The sequence below is a fragment of the Typopeltis vanoorti genome, chromosome 24 (assembly GCF_054136105.1).
Source record: "Typopeltis vanoorti isolate ZY-2024b chromosome 24, IOZ_Tvanoo_1.0, whole genome shotgun sequence".
In the NCBI taxonomy this organism is placed as follows: domain Eukaryota; kingdom Metazoa; phylum Arthropoda; class Arachnida; order Uropygi; family Thelyphonidae; genus Typopeltis; species Typopeltis vanoorti.
The window spans coordinates 53,623,860-53,636,358 of NC_143572.1; the positions used below are offsets into that span (position 1 = coordinate 53,623,860).

Below are 12,499 nucleotides of genomic sequence, written 5' to 3' on the forward strand. Positions count from 1 at the left end.
GGATTCGAACCTGCAGCCTCTTGGCTAGAGAGCAAATACACTAACCATTCGACCAACCAGGCCTGCAACTTGTATATAGAGGCTAATGACTATCAGTTGCTTTAGTATCCTATAAAGCAAAGTAATTGATACTAAGGTAACTGATATGAAGTCATTAGCCTACAAATAGCCTGGTCATGAAGATACTTTATTCAAACTTTGTTTGCTTACACATGGATAAAGGATTTTTCTATGATCTGCAATTTTTTTTATACTAATGCAAGAAGCATTTGAAATAAGAGGGAAGAATTTTTGGCATTAGTGTGCAATCTCACCAAAAATTGTAGGCATTGGTGAAACTTGGCTGTCAGCAGAAGATCTGGTTACCAGATTGAATGTGATGGGTACAGTATTTTCAGGGAGGATAGAGAAGATGGAACGGGGGGGAGGAGTACTGTTGATGATTGATAGCAGAGTTGCAGCCAAAGAAAGTAGTATATCAAGAGATAGACACGTGAATGATAGTTCATTTGAAGCGGTCTGGTGTGAAATGGCGACCAACGCAACCAAATATACAGTTGGTTGCTGCTATAAGCCAGGTAGTACAGGGGGTGATATTGAATTCATGCATCAGCAATGAGTGCAGCGTTAGTGATTATTATGGGGCATTTTAATTATGGTAATATCAATTGGAAGGAGGAAATATCACGTGGCAAAAAGGAAATGGAATTCATACACCTTCTAAGAGATAATTACTTGAAACGGCACACAACTAAAGGGACTCGTGGTGTGAGAGTATTGGACCTGGTCATTGGTTCAGAGGACATATGCATAAGTAAGGTGTTCTCGTTCTCTCCAATTGGTGAGAGCGATCATCTGGTATTGACTTGGGAGGTTGCAAAATTTGTGGATTTCTCTTAAGAAGAGGTGTATATGGAACTACAGGTTAGGTAATTATAACAAGCTACAGAGTGAGCTTACAGCTGTCCCATGGCAGAACATCTTACTGGGGAAAGATGTTAGCAGTGTATGGGATAAAATCAGCATGTATCTGAGGAAAGCAATATCAGAATGTATCCCCATGGTCAGGAAGATAAACAAGGTAGGTGTTAGATGGATGAGTAGTAGTATTTAGCTTGATCTGCAAAAAAAAGAAAATGTTGTGGAAAATTTGATAGGTGATCAGTACACCCATGAGCAGTACAAGGTTCAAGTTTAGGAAAGTTACCAGCATAGTCTTCTTCTGGTTCCCATCTGCCATACGGCCACGGGAGGGTAGCTAAATGCTACCATTCTAGGGAGAGATGATTATGAGCAAGGTGGTTTCCCGTTGCCTTCCTTGCCGTAAGTATTTATGACTGTAACCTGTGTGTTCATGGGGCTGGTTTGCCTGCTTGCGGGATGAAAAACCCCAGATAAACTGGCAGAAAAAACCCTGCGGCCCACGCCCAAGACCGGCTAACTTGGCTATGGCTGAGGAAGATCCTTAAGCTCCTCACGTCGTGGACGGGAATCGAACCTAGGACACTCCTTCCCTAGGTATATGGTTGCGAAGCGCAAAACCACTAGGCTAACCACACGGACTTACCAGCATAGTAAGAAAAGCTAAATCAGATTATGAGATGACCTTACGCAAGGAGATCAAGGTTAATCAAAAAGAGTTCTTCTGCTATGTGGCAAGTAAAAGGAAGAATGGCTTTGGAAGGATAACTTTAGTGGGTGCTGATTACAGACCAAATGGTATTAAGGTGACAAATTCAGATGTAATAGTTGAGTAACGGAGTGATCACTTTTCAAAAGTTTATCATCCAAGTGCAGATATCCCTGTACCTGTAGCAATAACTAATGTATACTATGTTGCAGGTGCAGTAAATACAGTATATTGCAGGGTGGGCCTTTGGATGAGTTGAGTAAGCTTTTTAATTTTGCAGGAGGTTTAAAGGTGGCGTTTGAGGTTGTATTTTTGTAGTACTCTGTTTATTTTGTCTGATGTCCCTTTAATGTAGAGAATGGTTATAGTTTTACTGTAGTCTGGTTTGTCTTTGTTTTTTATTATCCTGTAGAGAATTTTGTTAATAGTGTTGTGGCTGTATCCATTTTTTTTTTTTTTTTGAAAAGTATTACTGATCACTTTAAATTAGTTTTTCAGTGCCTGTTCACTGGAGCAGATCTTCAGAGCCTTGTTTTTTAGGGTATTGATGACACCTAGTTTTTGTGTTGGGTGGTGGTAGGAGTTTATGTGTATATATTGGCCAGTATGTGTCTGTTTCCGGTTGGAAACAGACACATACAGACACATAAGGAAAGATTGAGAAGATGCAACTTGCAGAATTTGGTGGACAGGAGGAAGAGGGGAGATATGATAATGACCTACAAGTTAGTAAGGGGTTGTTATAGGATCAATGCTGGAGAAGTTCTACAGAAAATAGTGGGAGAACCAGAGGTCATCCCTGGAAACTGTATAAAGAGGGAGTGAGAAGCAGGTTTTTTCATGCAGAGTTGTGAATGATTTGGAATCATTGCCTGAGAGTGTGGTGTCTGCAGAGAATTTGAGTGCGTTTTAAAGCACGGTATGAGCTGTGTGTGATAAGAGGGCCTCCCAGATGAATCTGACTCCATGGGGTCTTGGATAATAATAATAATTATACATGTCTGTAAGGATATGTTCATTGCATTATGGGATACTAAGGCAATGTGGTCTAATATTAGCCTCTATATACAAATAACTCAGTTGAAGTGACTTCATGTGCTGACTTTGTTTGCTTACACTTGGATGAAAATGAGAATATAATTTCTTGGCATCTTTAATTTATAGTATAACCAAGTGGGGGAAAAAAAACTTTCAGCATAAATGAATCGGAGGAGTTTCCCTATTGAATGAATGTTCCTGGTAAGATTTATGCAAGTATACTTGAGAAATGGTTAAGAACAATTGTGGAAGGGCAGCTTGATGAAGAAAAAGCTGGATTTGGGCCAAATAGAAGTTCTCTGAATCAGATTTTCACTCTAAGACGAATAGCTGAGAAATCTTGGGAATATAACAAGGATTTGTATTTAAGTTTTATTGATCTGGAAAAAGCATATGACAAGGTACCAGAAGGTAAAAACTCTTCAAAATGTTATAGTTACATGGTGTAAATGAGACATTATATAGAGCAATATGTAGTCTCTATTTATGCCAGCAGTTAGAATTGGAGGAGGTACAGAACATGGTTTGAGGTTAAATCAGGTGTGTGACAAAGGCTACGTATTATCTCCACTTTTATCCATGATCTATATGGATCGCATTATGAAGAAAAGTGGTATTAAATCTGATATCAAAATTGGCAGTGTTAATCTTAGCTCTTCACTTTATGCAGATATTATACTTCTGAATAAATCAGCACAAGACTACAAGATTCGCTGACTAAATTGCATAACTGCTGTAATAAATTTGATATGAAAATCGGCAATAAAAAGACAATGAAAATAGGCAGAAACATTGAAAACCTCAACTGTATGTTGAATGGTGAACATACAGAACAAGTTTAGGCACAATTTTTAGTGCAGATGGCAAATTAAATATGGAAATTAACAACGGAATTAGTAAAGCTAATATGGTAGGAAGTCAGCTGAATAAAATTTTTTATGGAATAAAGAAATTTGTCAAAACACTACATTAGCTATATACAAGACTATGTTAAAGCCAATTTTAATTTATGGATCTGAGAGCTGGATTAGAAATAACACTTGACTCAAAGACTTGGAGACCTCAGATATGAATTTTGAGAAAGATTAGCAGAGTGAATAGATGGCATCAATTGCAGTATCACATTATAAATGAGGATAGGAAAGAACTTGCCATTGTTAATAGAGCTAATCTCAGGTGATATGGTCCTGAGAATTAAACAGAATGGGAGAGAAAAGATGAACAAAACAAGTTTTCTTTGCCAGTTTTGCAGAAAAACGACGAAGACCAAGATGTAGATGAATTGATACAGTAACAAGTGCTTTAAAAGACAAAGATAAAATCTGATAATGTTGGAATCTTGATGGACAACAGATTAATTTGAAGGAAATTTGTTGATCAGAAGTTAGTAATGGTTTAACTTCTTCATTGGAACTATCATATCGGGAATTTGAGGTTGACCTCTGTTTGTATAGAAAATAAGTAATCTCCGTTAACATTGAAATTTTCAGTTTGTCACTTTGTATTCTAATTGTTCTCAGAACCTATTAACTGTCATTCTTTTTTAGTATGCTTATTCTTTTGATTGTTAGATGTCTTTATCTAGTCTATTTTTTTTTTTTTACGCGAAATGGTCATATGATGCTATAAATCCATAGTAATGTTTTGGTTAACTATTAATCTAATAAAATTTAGCCAGTTCTTCTAACCTATGTTTTCAATTTGGTCGACATCTTTTTAAGATCATTTTTAAGCTAACCTGCACTCGCTAGCAACTCTCCACATTATCTACTCTTCACACCCTTCTTCACCACATCTTTATACAGCTTCCAGGGATGGCCTCTTGTTCTTCCTGTCTTAACATTCACTCTTTTTATAATTTCTTCTGTAGTAATCTTGATAGACCTTCAAGTTAAGTGATTCTATCATATCTCCTCTCTTCTTCCTATCCACCAACCTCTGTAATCTACATTCTCTCAAATTGTTCTTCATAACCAACACTCCAGAGTCCTGATATCACTTTGGTCATTCATCTTTGGACCTTCTCTAGTGTTTCCACATCACATTGAAAACCAGGTGACCAATGTAGATGCACCACCATCTCCTTATCCCTACATTCACTGTGCTTTTTATCATAGCAGCAATACGATGTGCAGTTTTTGCTACTTGTGCGATGTGCCCTCAGAACTTCAGGCCACTGTCTACCATCGCTCCAAGATCCCGAATCTCATCCACTTCCTGAAGTATAACTCCACCAATACAGTATGTAGCCTTATCTCTGTATCCCAAAGTTGTAACACTTAATTTATTAACATTAATAAATTTAAATTTGTCCAATCTAAAAATCTAATCAAATCTTCCTGTAGAGATTAACATGAGTACTACTGATTATTCTGCTTAACTTTGCATTATCAGCAAACATTTAAAAATCCAGTCAATCCACATGAAATATATCGAAACCGGTCTGGGTAGTGACCCTTCCCATAATGCATAGCATTATACATCTCTGCAAGGAGATAAGCTTTGCATTATAGGATATTAAGGAAAGTGATCAGAACTTAGTCCACCTTTGCCATGAGTTGCCCTAGTCCTGAAGATACTTCAGGCACAGACTTTGTTTGCTTATACGTGGATAAAGGATTAAACTAAATATCTAATTTATAGTCTAACCAAGTGGGGAAAAAACTTCCATCACTGCCTTCTATTTTTCACTTACTCTGCATTCATTAGCAACACTCTCCTGCTCTTCATATCCTGTGTATCCTCCATGGATCCACTGTACCCATCATACTAGTCCTGTAAGGATATCCTCTTTTGGTCCCATTTCATTTACTAACACTAAAAATTCACCACTTCTCTCTTCCCCTCCTCCAACGCTTCTGGAATTAGTGAGTGTGGCTGATAACATGCATCAGCCTAATTTGTTTGGTTCAAGTATCTGTTAAAATTTCACTGCTTCAAATAAGCAGCCAAACTTGATCAACTAAAATTCTTCCTCCAACTACTGCATTCACTGCTTTTCTTAGAAAAAAACTAGTTCCCCCCCCCATTCTAGGATCAAACAATCCTCTCTCTCTCTCTCTCTCTCTCTCACTTTAATGTATGTGTCCAAGCTCCTGGCATCTTGTCATACCTAGTTTTGCCCGACTGCCTATGTTCACTTTTACACTGAACCATTTCTCTAAGCATTTTATCATCAAAATCCAATGAAGAGCAATCCATCCTGCAATTAAAAAAAATTCCTTTCTCCAATCAAAAATGCTCTATATTATCCCATTTTCTCCTGCAGTCTTCATTTGAGATCATTAGGTCACTAATGATCTTCAAATGAAGACTGCAAACAGCTCTTAATCTCATCTTATGTCATACTTCGGCAACAAGTTCACAATCTTGATTCCTTTCCATTCAACAAATTCTTTATCTTTCCTCACACTGTACTTTAGTACAGGGTTTCCCAAACTGCCTTCCGAAGAAGGTGATTAAATGTTCCACGAGAAGTTCTCCTGGAATTTGTCATTTTAGTTTTCTTAGCATTTTTCATGAATAAATTTATGGTGGAAATATTCTGAGAAGAATAATATTCGTGAATATGTCAAAGCTCAGACTCTGAACGCCAATAACATCTGTGTAGCAAGCTAAACGTGGAAGTATTCATGAATTATCGTTAATTTTCACACATTGAAATCTTTCAACAATCGGGAAAGAGAATACCACTGTTTATGACCAATCATAAAAATTGCCTGCAAGCCAATTATAACAATGGCTGGCATATCCTATGTTCTCAAAACTGAAAGAAATAACATCTGTGTTGCAAATGTTAGTGACCAATCAGCAAGGAAGTATAAAGAAAATTTTTTCCACTAAAATTGAAGATCAAGGTAGTCTATATCCGGTTTTCAAATCTAGTAATACTGAATACTTTCTTCAGAAGTTCGTATTGTAATGTGAAAGTTTCAAAACCATAGTGCCATTATTTTTTTTTTAAAGTAATAAATAGGCTTGCAGATATTAAATTTTAATATGAATTGAGAAGAGTTGAGGGACTTTAATTTTGGTATTAAGAAATCTCTTATCGAAGGTGTTTTTGTGATGCAACAGATAGTGAGTCATCTGCCATCAGCCTACAAAGCGATCTCCAGGATGTACAAAAGGAGGGGAAAATTACCAGCACACAGGAGAAAAAGTCTGCATTCACATGTAAGTACTTATAATAATATAAATTTTTGGTGATCGGAATGGGATATGTCAATGAAAATCAGCACAAATCAATTTAATGATGTTTAATTAATTATTATTATTATTATTGTTCCGGGCAACTCCAAGGAGTCGACAGACTCATCGAGGGAGGCCCTAACATCATATCAAGAACAACTATTCAACATTCACACAGTATCTATCATACCTTGCCTTGAACTCATTCACGGTCGTAGCACCCACAACAGACTCTGGAAGCTTATTCCACTCATTCACTATTCTCCAAGTAAAAAACCTAGCTCTAACACCCTTGTCAACCATGCTCTTGCCCAGCTTCAATGCATGGCCCCTAGTCCTCCCACCACCAGTCATATTTTCAAAAATATCTTCTGGATCAATCTTATAGAAACCCTTCAGTAATTTGAATGTCTCAATCATATCACCCCTCCTTCGCCTATCGACCAATTTCTGCAACCCACAAATCTTCGACCTATTCTCATAAGGTTCATTCCACAGACCTGCTATCATCTTGGTCACTCGTCTCTGGATCCTCTCCACTTCCTCCTCATCACGAAGAAACCCTGGTGCCCATAACTGGGCACAGTAGTCCAGATGGGGTCTTATCAAGGCTCGATACAAAGGAACAACAACTTGATGTTGTTCCTTTGTATCGAGCCTTTACCGATTAATTAATGATCAATTATTAATTAATAATAAAAATCAGCTATATTAATTAATACATTACAAAATAACCAAGGTGTTCTGTGAAAATTTCAGGATTTATGAAGTTTTCCGTAGTAGAAAAGTTTAGGAAACAATGCTTTAGTCATTTGTTCTAACAGCTTGCATGTAGCCTCATTCCATGTCATGTCATTCCATATTTGCCCAGCTTGTATATTCCTGTACAAAAAATGCTATACATTACCATGTATAGAAATTTTAACTTTTTTTTTTTATGTTGAGACTTTTCTTGGCTTTGCTGATTAGCAGTTTTTTACAACCCTCATTTTGTACTGTGAAGCTCACTGGTACAATAAAATTGTCATGGTGCATTCCTTTTTCTCTCTTCTGTACTTCCATAATGCCTATTATGCTATCTGTTTCATTAGTTACTTAGTCATTTACCAAATCTTCCATGTTATCACTTATTTTAACTACCTTACCGTCCATTATGGATCAAATACGCATCCTCGTAAGCTTCGTATCCATCATATATTTCAATATAATATCAATTGAAAATTCAATATAATTATGAGTTCATGTCCTGGACGGGATTCAAACTTGGTTCTTTCAAAACCAGAGGGTACAATGGTGTTACAACTTTAATATGCACTTCGCATCCATGATAACCTTGACATCTAGAGACGTCTTGGCCGATAATGTGGTTAATTACGTTTATTCTCATCTGCACTCTGATGCTAGCATTTTTGCATCTGTTTTTAACAGGTGCAAAAACCACTTTTGCCACTCATTTATTCTTTTTCTCCAAATTTTCACAAACACTTCTGTATGCTGCCTGGTATTTAACAAGGACTTCTTTTTCAGCTGCCTTTTTTTTTTGACATCCTAAAAGCTATGGGACACCATAGGCACCAATAAATAATTTTCCATCTTGAAATTTGTCTATATCATCCTACGTTGGCTTCCATTCAAAAAGTTTATCTTCATGTTTAGTATTGAATATTTCAGTACTTTCCTTTCCTTTCCCTGATCACTATTGCCTGAATATATGTCTTTAGTTATTTAGTTGGAAATCAAAAACAGATGGAAAGAATACTGTGAGGAACTGTACAGCAGAGTGGATAAAGAAAATGTGGAGTCCTCCCACCAAGAAAATTTTGATTTGGAACCTTCTCCACTTAGGCATGAAGTTGAAAGAGCAGTTAAGCAGCTCAACAGCAATAAAGCCCCAGGTGCAGATGAAATCCCAGCAGAGTTAATTAAGGCCACAGGAGATGGAGAGATAAGAGTGTTTCATAGATTGATTACAAGGATATGGGAGACAGGATCATGGCCTAGACACTGGAAGAAGTCAGTTTTCATACCACTACACAAGAAAGGTGATATGAAGGCATGCAAGAATTATAGAACTATTAGTTTGATATCTCATGCAAGCAAAATTTTATTAAAGATCATGCTAAATAGGGTTGAGGCAGAAATGCCCGAGGAACAAGCAGGTTTTAGGAAAGGTAGGGGCACCAGAGATCAGATCCTTTGCCTTAGACAGATCATAGAAAAATATAAAGCATTCAGACTCCCTTTGGTAATGTTTCTTAGACTACTCTAAAGCTTTTGACTGTGTTGAGCATGTGAAACTGTGGGAGGTAATGAAAAGAATGGGTTTTCCTCAACACACTATCAGGTTGATAGCCAACTTGTATAAGGAGCAAGAAGCCACAGTAAAAACAGGTGTTGGATTGACTGACTGGCTTCAAGTTGGAAAAGGAGTTAGGCAAGGATGTTTACTTTCTCCTCACTTGTTTAGTATATATGCAGAGGACATCATGCGTGAAGCATTGGATGAGCTCAGGACAGGAATTACGATAGGAGGTAGATTGATCAGTAATCTGAAGTACGCTGATGATACAGTACTCCTTTGTAATGACATGGAAGAACTAGGACTAATTCTTGACAAAGTTAACAAGATCAGTAATAACAGAGGACTTCAACTCAATTCTAGCAAGACAAAGATCATAGTTCTCAAAGGAAAAACAAACAGAGAAGCTCTTGAGAAACAAATGTATCTTAATGGAGAAAGAATTGAGGAAGTCAGCAAGTTTGAGTACCTAGGATCCATTATTAATGTGAAAAATTGCTGTTCTGTTCAGAAGATGTCAGAAAAAGGTTAGGAATGGCTAAAACAACAGTCAGAGACCTGTCTAAAATCTGGAAGGATGGATCTATCTCTATGGGAACAAAGTTGAACGGGTAAAATATTAAACAAAGTTGAGGATTTTGGATGCAGTTGTTTTTCCAACAGCAACTTATGGATGTGAGACTTGGAACCTAAAGAAGTCAGATAAGAAATGGATATCTGCTTTTGAGATGTGGTGTTACTGAAGGCTGTTGAGGATATCATACACTGAAAGGTGTACAAATGAATGGGTGTTAGAAAAGATTAGTAGAACTTTAAGGATATTGACAGAAGAAAATTAAAATATTTTGGACACATAGAAAGGATGGAAGGAGGACTTCTCAGAACAGTAATAGAAGGTAAAGTTCCTGGAAAAAGAGGCAGGAGTAGACCATCAATGAGATGGATGGATGGTGTGTGTGGAGTGACTGATCTTCAGAGTTGAGGCTGCCAGAAGGGCAAACAACAGGACTACATGGCGAGGCCTAGTGTGGAACATCATCGAGCATCGGAGTGACCATACAGCGTCTGTAGATGCCCAGTGAACACAGTTATTTAGCAGCACTTATGTTCTGTAATTCTTCTTCTAGTTCCACTTATCATTGATTGATGCTTCTTACATTGACGTTTGTTCTAGTAGTTTCTCCTGGTTCTCTCACAAAAGCCACATGGACCTGTTTAACTGGAATTCCACCAGTCACTTTTTTTTTCACTGCTTTTCTTAGAAAAAACTAGTTCTCCCTCGCATTCTAGGATCAAGCAATTCTCTCTCTCTCTCACCTTAATGTATGTGTCTAAGCTCCTGTGCAGCTATCTTGTCATATCTAATTTCTCCTGAAATTGATCAGCTACTAATGAATGAATATGAAACACCAGCATTTTGTTCTCTTGGTATCCAGGTAAGTATGTGATAACAGGATGTACCATGAAAAAGGGTAATATTAAGTCAAAAACCCTGGTTGATTTTTCATATTTTGCAGGCTGTGTGGATGACCTCCACATAGCATGTAAGAAAATTCCTATCTGTATGATGAGATCTCAAAGGTTGCAGTACCCATCATGGCATTATACACATCTCAGGAAAGAATGTGCTGTGCATTATAGGATACTATGACAACCTTGTAAAGGCTGCTGCCTTTAGCCACAACTAGCCTAAGTCGGGTAAAATATTAAACAATATTACTTTCCTTCTCAGTGAGACTTTTACTAGGAGCACATTCTCTCCTAGTGAAAAAAAAAAAAAAAATCTGAATGTGCAATCTTTAGTTTCTTTCTAATTTTTTAGATTAAGTCTTAAAAGGACAATTTTATTGAAAAGAAAAAAAATCATGCTAGTGTTTCATGTTTGCAGTGGACGAAGCCGTAGCTGTTGCTCATGAAGCTGTATTCACTAACATGGGCCAGTGCTGTTGTGCTGGAACCCGTACTTTTGTTCAGGAAGAAATATATGATGAATTTATTAAAAGAAGTAGAGAACTTACAGCCAAGAGAGTTGTCGGAGATCCTTTCGATGCTAAAACTCAACAAGGACCCCAGGTAGGAATTCCTTACTTTTTTATTTTGATGTTTATCTCATTGAGGGAAGCAAAGCCAAAAAACTACATAAGCCAGGTTAAATTTTATTTAACCTGGCTTTTGTAGTCTTTATGGCTACATACCCTTTAAAGTATACTTATGTACCAGATATGACAGTCTAATACTGAGATTACATGACTAGTCCCAGTTCAAAATTATTGTTGAATTGGAACAACTGTGTTAAGTTTGGTTTTTACAAATTGAGAATTAGATCTGATTCTTAATTTTGTCAGGTCAAGGGAGCTGTCAGTTCTTTAGCACATTCTCTCAAAACCCATAGTGAAATCCCATCCAGTCCCATTGCTTTATTGACACCTAGAGTATTTATTTGGTATTTAAACTGCTCTTTCCTGCTTGTAAATCTCGAATCTGCTCTGTCCCTCTAATATTAAAATCTAATTCTCCTGGATAAAATGCCCCCAATAAAGTGTTCATCAAACAACTTCACTATGTGCTTTGCATTAGTCACTATTCCCATTTTTATTCAACAGTGTCATTTTATCATAATCATTTCTTCTCCTACTGGCTTCCTAACAAAAATTTCTTAGGATTTTCTTTGAATCTCAGGGCCAATCTCTTCTCATATTACAGTTTTGCCTTCCTTACCATGCTAGTCACTTTCCTAGCCTGAGTTTTATATTCTTCATGCTCTCCACCCCTCTCCTTATTTTTTCCATAACCTCTTTGCAGTTCCTGTTTTGATATTGTTTGTCATCCACTTTTTACTAAATTGTGTTCTTCACTCGCAGTGAAGAACACAAAAATCATAGTATACAACTTATTGCTGCTGCTAATAAATATTCCTTCACAAGTTCCCAAGTGCTGATATCTTTGTATATGTTAATCACCTGCCTTGTAATTCTGTATCAAAGAAAGGAGTGTATATGGAATTACAAGTAAAAACTACATGGTTGCTCTCTCCAGCCAGTGGCAAAGATGCAATCTCAATTATATTCAGATCTTCTGATGCTATGACCAATCTAAAACTCTTGAGCCTCATGTTCCTTCTACTACATGTAGAAGGCAACATTTCTGACAAATGTTGCCTTATACATTTTGTCAGAAATTCCATTCCCTTACTATTAAATGAAGTTTCCTCTTCCCAATTTATATTGCTGTATAATATAATATAACAATCTCTCTTTGCACTTGCTAAGCTCAACTGCCTAAACATCTGTTCTTCACTCTCTATGCTCCCTGGCTTATAGCAACATCCCACTAAATATTCT

General features: G+C 37.0%; 1 protein-coding gene across 1 annotated transcript in view; it reads left to right on the plus strand.

Annotated features, from left to right (window-relative positions):
* Positions 1 to 12,499, plus strand: part of LOC150093206 (aldehyde dehydrogenase 1A1-like) — a 92,481-nt gene that overhangs the window by 58,257 nt on the left and 21,725 nt on the right. Inside the window, exon 8 of the mRNA XM_090413413.1 lies at positions 11,047 to 11,231. Within this exon, the coding sequence (XP_090269539.1) occupies positions 11,047 to 11,231 (185 nt within the window). The remainder of the gene's footprint in view (positions 1 to 11,046; positions 11,232 to 12,499) is intronic.